At 41.3% G+C, this 17,695-nt stretch overlaps 1 protein-coding gene across 1 annotated transcript in view; it reads left to right on the top strand.

The window, feature by feature from the left end:
* The first annotated feature begins 12,245 nt into the window (after positions 1-12,245).
* Positions 12,246-17,695, top strand: part of LOC124271546 (amiloride-sensitive sodium channel subunit gamma-like) — a 33,000-nt gene continuing 27,550 nt past the window's right edge. The window contains exons 1-2 of the mRNA XM_046706688.1: positions 12,246-12,772; positions 15,277-15,891. Of these exons, the coding sequence (XP_046562644.1) occupies positions 12,569-12,772; positions 15,277-15,891 (819 nt within the window). The 5' untranslated portion in view covers positions 12,246-12,568. The remainder of the gene's footprint in view (positions 12,773-15,276; positions 15,892-17,695) is intronic.

The raw sequence follows: 17,695 nt of genomic DNA, 5'->3' as shown, positions 1-17,695 counted from the left end.
TGTGTTAGTAAGAGAATCTTGAATCTTATCCGTTGTTGGATTGGTAATCAGTGCAGTTGCTGAAGTACGGGCGTTATGTGGTCTTTTGATTTAGTTCGGGTGATGATTCTGGCTGCACGGTTCTGAACTAGCTGGAGACTATGAATATGATTATTGCCAGAATATTGCCAGATAGGTTGCAAAGCTTTATATACTCTTCAAAAAAAGAAACTTGACATGCTGTTTTGGAGTGTATTTACTGAGTTCATATAACTGATTCAAACATGACATCATTGCTCAATTAGAGTAAAATCATCACTTTACAAATTTCCAAAACATGATTATCCAGAAAGTGTTCGGTAAAACCACAGAGGGCTATAAAAGCTACTTGGCCAGAGTAAAATGTCAGTATCTGGTGTGACCACCATGAGCATCGATAACAGCTTGGCAGCGGCGGCCCATAGAAGAAAGGAGATGGCCAATGCTGTCTTAAGGAATGTTTTGATACTGCGTGCAGTTCTTGTAGTGTCTGAGGTGGCGGATTACGCTAGCGCAAGCGTCGATCACGAGTATCCCATAGATGTTCAATGGGAGACAAATCCGGTGATCGAGAACGCAATGGTAACACCTGAACGTTGACGTTGACGAAAGATCCACCGTTGACGTTGATGAAGGGAACGACGTGACGTTGCAAAATCTCGTCTCTATATCGAACGCCATTCAATGCACCTACCACGAGCACAAGAGTTGGCCGGCCATTATGATGGATACTTGCCCACACCATGACACTCCCACCACCAAATCTATCCATCTGCTGTACACATTTATCGGCGTAACGTTCGTTCCGACGTCCGGTGTGAACGTCCATCAGCACGTCTGAGAAGAAACCGAGACTCATTTGGAGACAAATTTGTCCTCCATCTCACTCGTTGTCTGCACCATTGTCGACGTTCAGCCTGGTGACGTTATGTCAAGTCGTTACGTCGAACTGGTCTTCTGGCAAAATGTCCGGATTCTCGTAGCCGACTGCGCACTGTCTGGTCGGAGATTCGGCGAAGTCCAGGGATTTGGGTTGCTGTGGATGTTGCGGACGTGGTGCGTGTCTCAACCGGATGTTCCGATCCAGGGCGGCGGGGGTAACTCTAGGTCGACCTGACTTGTGTCTGTCATTAACACTCCCAGTATTTGTTGTATCGGGTCCATAGGTTTGAGATGGCCTTTATGGACACGCCGAAGTGCCTTGCCACCTCATGCTGCGATGCCCCCTCTTATAAACGGCCGATGGCGTTGTGTCGTTGAACTTCTGTCAGTTTTGGCATTCTTTTGTCGTCTATCGTGGCCTAAAGCAATGCATGTGGAGTGCCGTTGATGTGGCCGTTGAAGCCTACGGTCATAGGCTTCAGCTTGGGATGATACACAATTTCATAATGTACGTGCATTTCCTGTAGGGTGCGTTTTAGCGATTCACTACAAACGTGAGTGTGACGTTACGTATTTTTTCAACGTTTCTCTTTTTAAACGTTTTGTCGTCGGAAACCATTCCTCTACATGTTGGGATTCAGCATGGATTGGTTTGTGTCAAATATTTTCCTAAAAATTCAAATTGTTCCTCTGTCAAGTTTCTTTTTCTTCTTTGAAGAGCATATATTTAGGTAGTATTGAGGGCTTGCCGAACATTTTTAGCAACAATCATGTGTAAGTCCGGGCTTTTTTTATAATGGTAGCTACGCCCGTGTGTTGATGATGAGAAAAGTAAACAGAAATTATCTAGTGGGATTAATCGTTCATATCATTGTAATAATACTTTGCACCGCTATATATAAGAGAGATTATGAAAGGAAATTAATGGAGGTAGGAGTGAGTGAGTGAGTTATATTTAACGTCATATCGGCAATGTTTCAGCCATATCGTGACGAGAACAATTTTGACTTTGATAAAGAATATGTGCATATAATAAAAGGACAGTAAAACAACTAGATTATCACAGTTAGATTTAAAACTGGTATGTTAAGTTAAAACAAATAGCATTTATTTTGGACAATACAATATAAAAACATGCTATAGATCGCCAACAACTGAAAGTAGATCACCATTCTAGGGTCCATGGGGACTTACAGTACCTTTGACCAACAGTAGGAATTCATGGTGAACGGACATAGGTACGCAGCCATGGGCTCTATGCACACGAGATGCCTGAAACCTGTGTCGGAAGAATCGGAGACATCTGGATATTTCCGCCTCTTCCTCTACTTCTTTCACTTCCTCTTCTTGATTTCCACTTCTCCGTTGATCCCTGGGAAGTTTGCATATTGTAGTATTTTCTGTTGTTCCACTCGCAAGGCCCCTATTCGTTGTAGTTTTATGGCTATAGTTTCAGGAACTTCCATTTTGAGTTCTATAGGTTGTTTCCACTTTGTCCGTCCTCCATATATTGTACAATCTATGTGTGCCTATACCAAACTGTTTTCGTATTTCGACAGCTGGCTTTTCTAGGATTCCCCGAAATTCTAGGATTTCTTGGATGTCCTGCGGTGTGAGAGTTTTTCGTTCCGACATTGTACCAGCAGAGCATATAAACACGTTTTTGTCATATTTCTAATAAGAAAATAGCAAATGCTTGGCAAATGCAGCGAAATACCAGTGTAGTACATCCTTGTTCGTAATAGCACTTGTTCAGTGTAGTCCGCACCACACCAAGGTTTTGTCCACGAGTCTATACAGCTTTTAGCTCCTGTTTTCACTTTTTGTACCTACCCGTGTAGTACTTCCTCGCTTTTTCCAGTGGTTCAAACACTTCCCTCTCCCACTGCTCACTGACCAGTGCACCTTCCAGCTTTGTAACATGTTTTGTTTTATCTCGGAAAACCAAAGCGGGCAACTTTCAATCTTCGACAAACTTTGGAACTTCTAGCAAATCGTATCCTGGTAGAGCGATACCAAAAGGTTGGCTTTTCTCCGTTCTCAACTCCCACACAACTTGGTCTGTCGGTGGAAGATATCCATCTGTTTCTGGTGTGTGTGGCGAATCTCATACGGTTTCTTGCTGCTGCAGAGAATGGCTGGAGAGTCGGTTGGCTTTATGTAGCATCGCAGTGGTCACATACACAATTTGCTTTCTTTCGCGCTTAGAATGTCTATGTGCAATATCGTATCGGGCAGTTTCGATTACCTAATATGCATTTTTTTATAATGGGGAGAATATGTTTGATCAGGGCAACAGCAGTTTTAGCAACATTTCCACACAAACACTGAAATTTGGCTATACTTCTGGGGTTGTTTTGTATAGAGAACCAGCAACTGTCTACGCAGACGCTGGAGAATTCCCTTCATCTATACGTTTAATACATTTCCTTATTTTTTATTGTTTTTTGAAGAGTGTATAAATTAATGTGGATGACATAAATGATCTATTTAGTAGGAGCCGCCTATTTTTCTTCCGATGGGTATCTCGGCACAAATCTATGGACATGACACCAAAGTTCCACCAAATTGAACCTGTTTGGGGGGGTCTGTGGGAGAATTGAGATGAAAGGCCTTAACCACGGGTAGCTGTAGTCTAGTGGTTAAATCATTCGCTCGTCACGCCGAAAATCCGGGTTCGACTCCCAACATTGGTACATGTGTGGAACATTGCTAACAGCGGCGTAAAACCATACTCACTCACTCACCAAACGTCACATTATAATGCATGACACATAACATTTTTGTGCATTATTCACTACGGTGACTTTCAAGAATGTGATGACTTAGCTCGACCATTAAATAATGACCAGCAAAGAAATACCGGATCATTAGTATACAGTGGTGGTATTCATTTCGGTTTGGATTTGTTCATGTATTTTTGTACTCAAGTACCTCTCAATTATTTGATTAGTTGCGATCCATTTCACGCACCGCAGACAGCGTGGAACCCTTGTGGGACGTCTTTCAGGCGTCACCAGCATTTAGATCCTACATGGAGATAGCACGACCTAAAGCGCAGTAACACGCTCAGGCAAACTGACAATCCGGCAACTTGATTGCTGTCCGTCAAACTAAACGTTGTCTGATACATAAAAGTATAGTAGGCAAATACAACTGGCATAAACGTCAACCCAACATTGTCAGTGCAACATACACTTACACAGACTTATCATTGTTGGACCAGGCCGCGGACAGTAATGTCTATTTGTATCGAACATGAATGCACCCTGGTTAGAACCCCACCTCAATTAAGGAGAATACAATACTATCATGCCATGCCTCCAGCACTGTACACATTACTTCCACCATTTAAGTGCGACCAGGCGTGCAAATCGCAGTTTTTGTTTACCGGAAAATTGGCAAATGGTTATGACTACTTTCACGTCAGTGGTGCAAGGATCACCGACGCTGTTGTTTCTGAGGTTGAAGGACGCTCTGGTACTGAAAGGATGCAAGGTTGTCATATTTACGTGCACGTAACTTTACGGAAGTTACGCTGTGTCCTTAACATGCTTCAGGCGGGCTGTTGAACATCTTTGGTTTGATTCCAAGACTTAACCTCGCGATTCTTGGTCTGTCTACACCATGTAGTGTCCACAGGTTTCTGAGGTTGAAGGACGCTCTGGTACTGAAAGGATGCAAGGTTGTCATATTTACGTGCACGTAACTTTACGGAAGTTACGCTGTGTCCTTAACATGCTTCAGGCGGGCTGTTGAACATCTTTGGTTTGATTCCAAGACTTAACCTCCCGATTCTTGGTCTGTCTACACCATGTAGTGTCCACAGGTTTCTGCCAGTTAATAAACAAACGAGTGCACGTACAACTGATCACATTCATACCTCTTTTCGAAATCATAATCTAAATTTAGAAACCGTCGAAAAGGTGTGTGATGGTTAACTACATGATATGCAGCTCTGATGTGCTGTCCAAACAGAATTACGCGTAATGACTGTGTTTTCGAATCCAAACCAAACGTGTTCTGTATTCTATATCATTCTGAAATGAAGAAAATAGTGTCTAATCCCACTAGCTTCCTTAATTCGTGAAATCCGATCTAATTTGGAAAGCATCAGAAGCATCATCCATTGGTGACGATAATATGAAAGTTGTTTATAACGACAGGCTAAATTACAAGCAATGACAATTTTGAAAATACAATGTGCTTTATTTCTCTGAACTGCAGGCCGTTGGCCCAATGTACAATTTTTACAAAGGTTACAGTGAGTGAGGGGCGGTGGGGTAACCTAGTGGTTAAAGCGTTCGCTCGTTACATCAATATAGGTAATATTTAGTATCAAATACTTTAAAGTTCATATCATACGACAGAGATTCACAGCTTAAAACGTCTTTGGACAGACAATAGTAGTTTTTGGCTAAATCGTGCTTGCCAAGAGAGGCATCTTGTGAATGACAGACCTAAATAGTTGTATGATGTGAAGTTAAAACAGAACACTGATGTTGTTTTTATAGCATGTGCGTGTGTTGTATGTGGAACACGTGCTTCTGACCCTATGGTTGCCGAGCTTTGGGTAGCATAGAAAGACTGAAACTGAGATGCCAAGTATGCAAGATTCCCCAGCGTAACGTGGAAAGTCTAAAACGGGCACCCTGTGTTGAAAGATTTCCCTGGAAATCGCATAAAGACTGAAAGCTGTGCGCGCTGGTCTGGTGTGGGAACTGGGTCTTGGTTGTACTGTTGTACAATGAGTGAGGGAACTATCACGAACATGACTATGAAAGCAATGATAAGTGATAATCACTAATGACGTATTTCCATATAGAGGATACTCACCAACACAGATCTGGTCAGGGAAAGCTTATTGCAACGTGGTTTCCCTTCACGACAGGTTTTGACAATCGCGATTAAATAAAATCATGTGTTGGAGACTATCTAGCTGACAGAAAACTTGGATTGTTCATATTTATATTTATAACTACCCGACAAAGTCTTCCGGTAGAGGGGCTTTGCACTCTTGTTGGTGAAGGGTTTATTTCGTCCACCATGAATGTACGTCCGCTCAGTCAGCCTTGTTCCTCTTCTACATCCCTAGGGAATCAGGATAACGCACCCAGCGCACGTACAAATATATGCTGATTGAAAGGCTTTATAAAAGCCGCCCTTTGTTGACAGTAGTTTGTACCCGGTATCCACAGATAATTAGTGAACCGTTGAATGAAGTCACGACTGAATAGACGTGTTAAATAATGTTCCGTGTTTGTCAGTGCATGATGTTGTCATTGTTGGAATGCACAAACTGAAAAGGAGGAAATAGTTTTGGATTAAACTTTTTCTGTCCCAGTCCGCCCTTACCAAAGTCTGGCTGCTCAACATGAAAGCTTGTAGTTGTCCCACAGACAAGACCCCAGGTAACATAACCATTAATATACCGTAGTTAGCTACGGTTCAATATAAATTACAACAGAGTAATTACAATGCAGTACACAATAAAGTGGAAGTACAAAATGGCAATATAATTACAGTGGCCGTAGATTATACAATAACAGTAACAATGTCAATCAAGTCAGCAACAATAATATTTACCTAACAGCTTGTCGTCTCATGCAGTCTAGATGCCTTCAATAAAAGCCCTGGTTACATTTGACTCCAACAGCCTCAAACAATAAAACGACAAATTCCTTTCGACATCCTCAAATAATCTCTGCTAAAAGCAGAGTCAATTGTATTCTGATGAAACTATATCATGACCTTATGAATTGCAATCAAATCGTGATGGTACAATGAAATACTTACTTCCACAGATTCCATACAAACAATTACCATCAAAACACAATGTCATGAACTTCTAGTGAATCTCAAGAGTTTGAAATAGTCTTTTTACGTAATTTGACCAGAACTTACACTGATATACACTTATCAACACTACACTGATGATTGAATTAAAGAACTTAGCTAAAGTGACATATGAAATACTGCCACATGTAAGGTTAGTGAGTTAGCAGTGGAAGACATCTGGCAAATCATGCATCAATACTATCAACCTATTACTGGAACTGTATTGGAAGCTATATTTATGACCACAAGTCTCTGGAATATTAATCCTTCATACAATCAACGATTTGGTTGGTTGGTTTGTTGTTTAACGCCACACTCAGCAATATTCAAACTATATGGAGGTGGTCTGTAAATAATCGAATGTGGAATAGACAATCCAGTGATCAACATCATGAACATCGATCTACGCAACTGGGATACGATGACATGTGTCAACCAACTCAGCGAGCCTGACCACCCGATCCCGTTAGTCACCTCTTACAATAAGGATGGGTTACTGAAGACCAAGTCTTACCCGGATCGTCACGTGTTACAATAAAAAGAGGAACTTTATTCATATTTACAGACAATTGTAGAAGTAAGTGGAATTTATACATCATTGCCTCTGACAGAAAACTTAAAGAAGGCTTTTTCAGTATTTTTCAACATTGTAAACCACCTCCCAACACGATAGGATTCAATCCTTATTTCATGGGGCATTTTTACTGAACGTGGTGATCATACATATAAACTGACCGGCAAAAGAAAGTATACACTTGAAAATTTGATTCTACCAACAAAAGTTATCCAAGGTTGCGAGGCTGAAAACAACCACCGACACAGAGTTCAAAAAGCAGCGTCATGCATCCCATCCGGGAAAGACGTTTAACTTACGTTTCATATCGATGACCTGCAATTGTTCAATACACGTCAAACAGCTAATTACATGCCATTGATGTATCCACAGGAAATGAACCATAAGAAACCAGTGACACAACCTGTTCCACACTCAGATCCATGTCATATTGCAAAGAGACACAAACTACATAACTGACTGTATGATAGAAGGGAGGACTACAAATTTACACCAATAATATTTCCCTTGTTTATCGAACATATTTGTCAGGAATGGTGGTCTGGTGTCTTGAGAAGCAATCCTGTGATTGACATCGTGAGTATCCATATTTGCAGCTGGAATATGTGACATGCAGCAACCACGTGAGGAAGCCTGACCACCGATCCTGGTAGTACAGTTACAATCATGAGTTCCGGATGATCAATCCTGCTCTGGGTCTAATGGATCTGTCTGTAAACATGCATACATACCATGTAACTTCTTTAAGTGACATTTAGAAGCTTGGAAGTACAACATTGACTTCTTTTATTTCGTGAGTGCGAAATTTTGATTACAGATTCTTGTACCGTTGTTAAGCAGTAATGTAACATGATGTGGAGGAGATGTGTATATACTGAGTGTAACAAATAAAACAACATGGCTAACATAATTGGCTAAGCAGGAAGCTGATAAACCAGTGAGTTGACAAAGGGAACGGAGTGAGAGCCAGAGATGCACAAATAGGTAGTTTAAAAAGGAGGAGATGTTTATGCAATAGTTTGGGCATGGTGGAGGAGTGCATCATAAGCAGACGGAATGAAATATCCTTGTTCTCGGTTGATTTGGGGCTTTTGGCGTGAATGCGGGCAAGGTAGTATCTATGTCTGCTTGCTGTTTTAGGAGTTAATTTGATGTGATGGTTTACCAATGTAGGGAGTGGGTATTTTCATGAGTGCTGAATCTGGTTTATGTCTTTTGGAGGAATGTGGCAGCAATGCGTATGGTTCTGTTAACTATTTGGGATGGATGGTGGGTTAGTTCTCCAAACACTTTCTTCAGGTGTACAATTCTTCTTTTAGATTTGTCGGGCAGATGTTCTTCGCTCTTCTGTTAACGAAGAGATGACGCCGGTCTTAACGTTGGAAGGATGGTTGGAGTACTGATTCGCATGGGTAGGTTTTCTGTATACAGACCTGTAGGTTTGAGGGGGTACGGGACACAATACAGAGACGATTTGTAATAATTGTACTCTCTGTAATCAGTGGAGGAAATAAATACCATACATACATTCATTCATTTATACATCCCCTCCACTTTGTGTTACATACTGTTTGACAACGGTTCAAGAATCTGTATTGAGGCGACGAACTCACGAAATAAAAGAAGGTGTTATCCCTAAAGTTTGTCAGTATTGCATCCTACTAGCCTGAGATTGCCCGTTCCGCTTGTATCACCTGCGTTCACGCTCCGCTAGCTGCTAGCTGCTAGAGTCCATAGTGTCAAATGACTTATTTAGTAACCAAAGGATTTTAACCATACTGCTATACCGTGAATATATTTCAGTCAAGTATTACTCGAATGGAACATGAGACAAAAAAGCTCTGTCCCTTTATTTGAAATCATAACAGACATGAATATTTTACGATGTATTCACATTGCTAAACTATACAGGGAGAGCTGTTACCTGCGTAGAGCATACCGAAGTTACTGTCACATGCTTGTCTGTTCAAAGATATTATCTTAAATATCATGTCTGGTATCGAGACACGCTAATATGCCAGGGTGCCGTTAGCGTCCCTTCGCAGCGTCATGATTCGATGACCGTAGGTTCGAATCTAAGATTAACAATAACAACCTCCTTAGATTGTTGAAATCACAGGGGTTCGAATCACTGTTTGGACAATAATTTTTATAAATAAAATCTAGACTTTTGCAAGCATATATTGTTTTTATATGTTATGATTAACATATGTTTCAAATTTTATCGAAATCGGTAAAGAAATGGAGATTTTAGAAAATTATACCGCTACATCATTATAACAGAATACACAATTGGTGACACAAACCTGATCGAAAACCGTGTAACCTGACTATTATAACGTTTCTTTCGATGAAACCTTGCGTTTTTCACAAAAAATGTGTTGAGCCTGTTGGTCATTCTTTTACCTTTCTGCTCATCGTATTCAATTTGTCTAACTGTATTTCATATTTGACCACTGACCATCGAATTAGCACTACCCCCTGCCTTTAACAAACATTTGCCAGTCTTAGGTGAACAGGAAACGGCACTCATTGGTAAATTTCCAAGTAATTTTCATATTTCCCCCATAATTGCACACACTCAATATTTCTAAACGTTTGTGATTTATTCACGATCTCGTTGGAATATTTTCCATATTCCACACCCACTCGTTTTGTAATCTCCATATATCTGAACTGAAACAACATTTATGATCGGTACTTCACTCTACATGAAATGAAACTGAAACAAAGGATATTGATCCTGAGACAGATACAAGTTGGTCTTACAGGTCCACAGTGAATAGCTGCTGCGTACTTTCGCTTCCGAATTGAAAGTGTGACGTGGTTTTAGGCAACTTTCAGTGACTATCATGACTTTTTTACACCTCACCTTGGCAAATGAAATATAGGCAAAGTAGAAAGTGTAACAAAGTGGACCCGACACGCCCACTGATTATCTTTATGTTGTTTCTGGTAAGTAGAAGCTTTGAAACTGAAACCGTGTTATTTAGATACCTGATTATAAGTCCCTGGGACACAGGAACGTTGACTTGTAGAAGAGCAGTCAGTGTGGTTGTGTATGCATTATGGTTTCACTACTCAGTTGTGTCATTACCAAGCAAGTGTTCACGTTCATCCACGATGTACTGTATTGGAATCGAGTCCTCTGATGAAACAGAAGCTGTCGTTACCAAGGACATGATAATGATGTTGTTTCTGTATGTGTAATTAAATGCATGATATATAGTATGACCAGAAATTATTGATAATTTTAGGAATATGTTTCATTGGATTTCTAGTATAAACAACCTTGACCAGCTATCAAGTACTTGGTTTCATTCAAGAGAGACAACTCCGTTAATCCTTTTTCATTAGTTTGTGAAGAGTTACCCCCCTTTGTTTACTTGCTAGCAGACGACATTTTCACTGATCCTCAGTATGGATGATTTAGAGAAGAGGAAGTTGATTTTAGAGTATTATAACAAGGACATCAGATCAGCTAAAGTGATTTCAAGTAGAACAGGCATCCCTATGTCCACTGTTTATCGTGTTTTGAAAACTAGTGCAAATGGATATGGCATTGAGCACCAGGGAGGCGCAGGTAGGCCCAGAAAATTGACTGTCGGTGACAGGAGGCGGCTTGGTATTCATGTTTCTAAAAAACAAACGAAGGAGTTTAGAAAACTTAAGGCTGGATATGATTGATAGAGGAACTGTGGCTGTCTGTAAGGAGACAATTGGAACTGAGCTGCATGCAATGGGTTGGCAGAAAAGTCGAGGAATTCCATCACCGATCATGAAACCTGAACAAAAGGAGCGAAGGTTGAACTGGTCCTTACAGCATAGAAATTGTAACTGGGACAATGTGATTTTCTCAGATGAAAGTTCTGTGTGGCTGTTTCCTAATACACTGAAATTCTGGACCAAACAAACTGAAAAACCTTTGTATCAGCGCCCAGAGTACAGTCCGAAATTTAACTTGTGGGGTGGCATATCTGTGTTAGGGGCAACGCCCCTCTGTGTATTTGAAGGGAATATGAACAGTGAGCGGTACACAGATATTCTCGAGGGACATTTACTTCCATCTGCTCACTTGTTCTATGGAAATGTTTGGATTTTCCAGCAGGACAGCGACCCCAAACATCGTTCAAAGCATTCACAGGCCTGGTTTCGGACCCAAAATATGACATTCTTAGATTGGCCAAGCTATAGCCCTGACCTAAATGCAACAGAAAATGTTTGGGGACTTATGTAGGAAAGTGTCAATACGAAAAATCTGACAAATATTGCTGAAATGAAAGAAGAGGTGGTCCGATATTCGGACAGCATGGGCCACGACTTTCTAACTTCTTTGATCAGTAGTATGCCCCGCCGCATTGCTTCCTGCATTGCTGCCCATGGTGACTAGACAAAATACTAACTGTTCACCTGTCTTTGAATCTAGAGTTATGTTCTGCTAATATTCACATTTAATACGTGAGTAATGAATGAAAAAAAAATATAAATACAATCTTTAAATTCTCAATAATTTCTGGTTGTACTGTATATATTACAATGCCTGCAGTCGTCAATACTCCATGACATCGTGTAGTACTATTCCACCCAGAATAACAGAGCACAACCCGCATGTTGTGTAAGGGATACTCAAATATTCTTGCTATAACCATGTACCGTGTGTAAGGTTGTTTTCAACCATCCAAACAGTGCTTATACACAATTTATGATGATGATATACTCTCTTGCAAATGGAAAGTAGCTTATTGAGCTGATATTCAAATGCAGTTAAGGTTGCACTTGTGTAGTTATCGAGTCGTCAGGAGATCTACAATGAACCTATGGGACTAGCATGGGATGAATAAATAAATAAATATCTCTAATGAACGTCAATATTCTGGTGGCACTGACACCGACCAGTGATCACAGTAATCGATAACTTGAACACACGAGAAAGTCGAGTCACAGATCACATTGATGACAGGACAATCGACAGTGTGCTATCACGTGGATCTCTGGTCGGGACATTCTGATCTCCAACAACAGAACACCGACATCGCTGTTGAACGTCTTCAACAACCTTGCTTTCATCCAGAAGTGGATGAATTGGTGACCCACCCGGACTTTGTGTATCACGAATTTGCTTTTATGAAGTGTTGTGATTATTATTGATCAGTCCCCATGTACCTTGAATCCAGTGTGTGTGGGTGGAAATTGGGTGTTATATTTGGGTGATCATCTCCAGAACATCAAATCAGGAAGAACTTGGGACTGATCATCATGAAGGACAGCTTCAAGGAAGAAGCTAAGCACTTTTCGAACAACTGGTCAGGGCATGGCGTCAATCGCATCGCTATATCCAATAACATCATTAAGAAAGTGTTCTATACAGCTGTTTTTCTCACGTGTGCTGTGCTATGTGGCTATCAGATACGAGCGTTGTTCACCAAATACTACTCCTACCCCGTCAACACAATGATAGAGGTAAGTGCAGTTTCCACTTTTCCAGCAGTATAGATTTCCTAGAACAAGCTTTACAACATTCAAGGATTCAGTAAATCTTTCAAACTGTTTTATGACTTTTCCGATTCAATTGTTTACAGACCCCGTCCGATGGCTGTGATACTGATGAATGTGGCGTCAAACAAATCCATACTCATGATATAGTCAGACTGTACACTCTGCCTTTACCGGAGATTTCGACTTGTTTACAAACATCATCGTACAGCTGTAATACTGCTGAAACATATCCATACTCATGATATAGTCAGACTGTACACTCTGCCTTTACCAGAGATTTCCTTTTGTTTACAAACAACGTCGTACAGCTGTAATACTGCTGAAACAAATATACTATCCCAAAAAAGAAACGCATAGGCCAGAAATCTGTTGCGAAAATGTTGTATTTTCAAACATGTATAGCTCGTCCACAAATAGACTTCAGTACATGAATTCTACATCGGTTTAGAAGAAGGAAATGTCTATACAACCAAGTGGATAATTTTAGATAACGGATACGCTGAGCGCGATGCCGATTTCCGAAAGTAATCTGGATTTTTATAGCCAGACAGTGCATGCTCTTTGCTGCACAATTTCAATTGGAAGGTGATTTCGGTTGCCTTGTGGCGATGCCTTTTTAATCCTTGTAAGAAATGTTATCAAATACAACATGTTCAGGTAAAGTCGGTTTTTTACTTGTGCAATTGTGTAAAATCATGTTATGAACACTTTTGTTACATATTTTGACGATTGTTTGAACACAAAAGGTAATTAATAGTTTTTAAAAAATACAAAACGCCTATGCGTTTCTTTTTTGGGATAGTATATATACTCATGATACACTCACAATTGACTGTTTTTAGCAGAGATTTCTTATGGATGTGGAGTGAGTGAGTGAGTTAGGATTTTAAGTCACATCGGCACTATTTCAGCCATATCGTGACTAAAACAAGTTATATTGTCATAATAAATCTTGGTAAATTATAAAAACCTGTCGGCAAAGGACAGTAAAAATAACTAGAATATCACAGATATAATTGTAAAACTAGCATGAAAATCTAAAATATCTTAACTATGAAAGACAATACAATTTAAAAAACGTGATATAGATCGCCAACAACTGAAGGTAGATCACTATGGATGGTGAAAGGATTTGGTCGTTTCTAGTAAACTGTAGATCGTTACCAAGACGAATACGTTGAACATGCTGTATGGCCTGAATGCATTACGGTAACGTCAGCTGACGTCGAATCAGAAGTACACGAGGAGAGACGATTCAAAAGCATGTTGGATGTTTAAACATTTATGCAATCTGAGTAGTATCTCCAGGTGGATATTGACTGACAAATGGCAGCAGAACGAAACATCACACACATCTTTGAAGTGATGAACTTGAATGATAACCAGACAACGCCCCCGTTCGCGTTGACGTCTGTGCACACGCACCCGACGACCAGCTCATAAACAATCAAAACCTGCTCACATCAGAGAACAGCACTCGCCCCAAGTCTCCCACCTGCCGACCGTGTCCACCCTGTTGTATTGTGGGGTTTATATTGGTCACGATATGGCTGAAATATTGCTGAAGGGACTACTGATCTCACTCACTCTAAAGTGGGGTTTATGTCATTCCACGCTTTGGTTGACATATGCTTGAGCACCATGTTCTCGCGTTGCTGCCGCGACCCACGGACGTGTTGGTAATCAATGGGCATCACCGACCACTCTGCTTTAAACGCCGCGTCTACCTCGTAATGGAAACATGGGTGAAACCGAATGTTCTCAGCATGTGGGCATATGTGACGCCCGCGATGATCATACTAACAGCTCTCCCTCTCGGTAGCTGTTTTAATGAGGCCTTACTTTTTTTATGCCAAACGCATTGTCTCAACATTTTTTGGGTTACAGCTTTGCACCTTAATGGAATTCATTTGTCATTCATCACGAATTTATTTCTTTGTTTAACCGTGTGGAGTAATTAGACAAAATGTATTTCGGTAGACGTTTTCCTCGACAGCAGTCTATATATAACGATCACAAACTGATGCGTTTGAATCAAGTTATCATTCTTACAAACATATATGTATGCTTTTGCTTCATTTGGTGTGTTCGTTTGTTAAACGCTTCCGTTTTTTGACAGCAGCCTGTATATGTAAACTGAGTCTCGACCAGAAAATCTAATGATTGATATTTGTTAACAACGATCCCCTCCTTCGGGGTATTCTCACACACAATAATCCAAGTTACTGAACCTGACAACCACCCAACACACTATGGTTGCTGGAGTTTATCTAACTAGTAATATCCTTGATTCTAGCGGTCGAAACCCAGCAAACAAACAAAAACGTTTAAACTTGAGTTTCGCAGACATTCGATTAGGCAAACTATGTGTCATATATATCTTGATTTATCAATTCAACCATGATTGATTCTCACCAGCAATAATTGCACGGTTTCAAAAACAAGTAACAGTACTTCCCAAATTTTAGGTGCTGCACGCTCCTTTAGAGTTTCCTGCTGTCACCATATGCAACAAGAATATTGTAAAACAATCAAAACTTTCTGAGGGAGGATCGGTCCTGGCGAACATAGTGAATAAAACGGAGGAAGCGTTACACAATGGCGTGATTTATGCAGACGAAAGCGGCAGTGGTTCCGGATATGGAAGTGGTTATGGCAGCGGCAGTGGTTCCGGATATGGGAGTGGTGATAGCAGCGGCAGTGGTTCCGGAAGTGGAAGTGGCAGTGGTTCCGGAAGTGGAAGTGGCGATGGCAGCGGCAGTGGTTCCGGAAGTGGAAGTGGCGATGGTAGCGGCAGTGGTTCCGGAAGTGGAAGTGGCGATGGCAGCGGCAGTGGTTCCGGAAGTGGAAGTGGTAGTGGTTCCGGAAGTGGAAGTGGCAGTGGTGATGGCAGCGGCAGTGGTTCCGGTAGCGGAAGTGGCAGTGACAGTGGCAGTGGTTCCGGAAGTGGAAGCGGCAGTGGATCCGGTAGTGGAAGTGGTTACAATGACTATAGTGGGAGCGGCAGTGGGAATTATTACGACTACAGCGGTGACTACAGCGGCGACTACAGCGGCGACCAACAAACTAACGACCCCTATGACGTGAGTATCATTCGGATTGTAATACAAGCAGTACGATCAATTATTTTACGTTGCTTCCTATGTAACGTATTACTTAAGTGATCTAAAATACTCAAATATGAAATAAACACTAAGTACAAATCAGCACATATATACTTGTGTAGACCAGACTCGCCAACGATTATCAACGTGTCAGGCTTAGTAAACATTGCAGCTTGGCCTGTTGGAGTTGTGTTTTAATTTTTGGTTTCCATGGGACCCTTAAGCAGCAGGGACTAGGGATATGACAGCAGCTACTAGGGATCCTTCAGCAGCTATTAGGAATCCCTAAGGAGCTACTTGGAATCCCTCTGCAACTTCTATGAATTCCTCTGTAGCTTCTAGGAATCCCTCTGCAACTTCTATGAATTCCTCTGTAGCTTCTAGGGATTATTCAGCAGCTACTAGGGATCCCTCTGTAGTTTGTAATGATTATTCAGCAGCAACATGGAATCCCTCTGGAACTTCTAGGGATCCTTCAGCAGCTACTTGGAAGCCTTCTGCAGCTGCTAGGGATCCCTCTGTAGTTTGTAATGATTATTCAGCAGCTACATGGAATCCCTCTTGAACTTCTAGGGATCCTTCAGCAGCTGCTAGGAATCCCTCTGTTGCTTCTAGGAATTCCTCTGTTGCTTCTAGGAATTCCTCTGTAGCTTCCAGGAATCCCTCTGTAGATTCTAGGGATTCCTCTGTAGTTTTTAGGAATTCCTCTGTAGCTTCTAGGGATTCCTTCTGTAGTTTCTAGGAATTCCTCTGTAGCTTCTAGGGATTCCTCTGTAGTTTCTAGGAATTCCTCTGTAGCTTCTAGGGATCCCTTCTGTAGCTTCTAGGAATTCCTCTGTAGCTTCTAGGGATCCCTATGTAGCTTCTGGGGATTAGTCAGCATGTACTGCAGCCCAAGCAAGCACAAAGTTTCTTGAACTGAAGTCCTTCTCTGACTGCACAAATCAACCATCGCTAAAAAAAACCCCAGTTAAAACAACTGAGAGCGAATGACTGACATTGATATGTCGTAAATGGGCGACTTTCTGTTTTGAAGTTTCCAAATTCAGTTACACTTTCCATTAAAGCAACCACAACATCGAAGTACCCGGAACACGCTTCACCATTTTGTATGTATTACCTACACAACATATTATTACAAAATCACCTCAACTCTGCAACAAGTGCACTGCATCACATATATACTCTAGAGGGATCTCTCTTTCATGGTATCACTCCGCTGAACACTCAGCCACATCAATGTAATCAACGCTGTATATATACTCTGGTCAATATCATGTAATTGTTTGGGCTGTATACATTTAGTTTACTCACACACACCCTCACATGGTTCGTGCGGATCAGTGTGTGTCCCAGTGGATCAGGTTGTCAGGATTGACGTGTTGTTACTGTCCCACACTTTATTGCCTCTGCCCACTGATACAATTCACATAGACCCAGTTGGTAGAACGTGTCCCCTGTCTCGTCAAACCCAAAATTCTTTGAAATATGTTTTTTCTGTTACAAATTGCCAGGCGCCATGTAATGGAACCGGTGTCAGTACGCACTATGTGAACAGGCTATATAGCTTCTCGGTAAGCTGGCACTTTATAACCGGCAAGCGTAGTTCACCGGGTCCTGGGAGACGGATGTAAGGGTAGCCGTAGAGTGAAATCCACCTCTTTCATCCCCACAGACCCCCTACATCGTGCCTGCTCTCCGTTAACCCCATAGACCCCCTCCATCGTGACTCCTCCCCGTTTCATCCCCACAGACATCCTCCATCGTGACTCACCCCGTTTCA

The sequence above is a fragment of the Haliotis rubra genome, unplaced genomic scaffold (assembly GCF_003918875.1).
Source record: "Haliotis rubra isolate DU_JTF1 unplaced genomic scaffold, ASM391887v1 Scf161, whole genome shotgun sequence".
NCBI classification, from domain to species: domain Eukaryota; kingdom Metazoa; phylum Mollusca; class Gastropoda; order Lepetellida; family Haliotidae; genus Haliotis; species Haliotis rubra.
The sequence above is the reverse complement of the archived record's forward strand: the minus strand, read 5'-3'. Positions and strand labels throughout refer to the sequence as shown.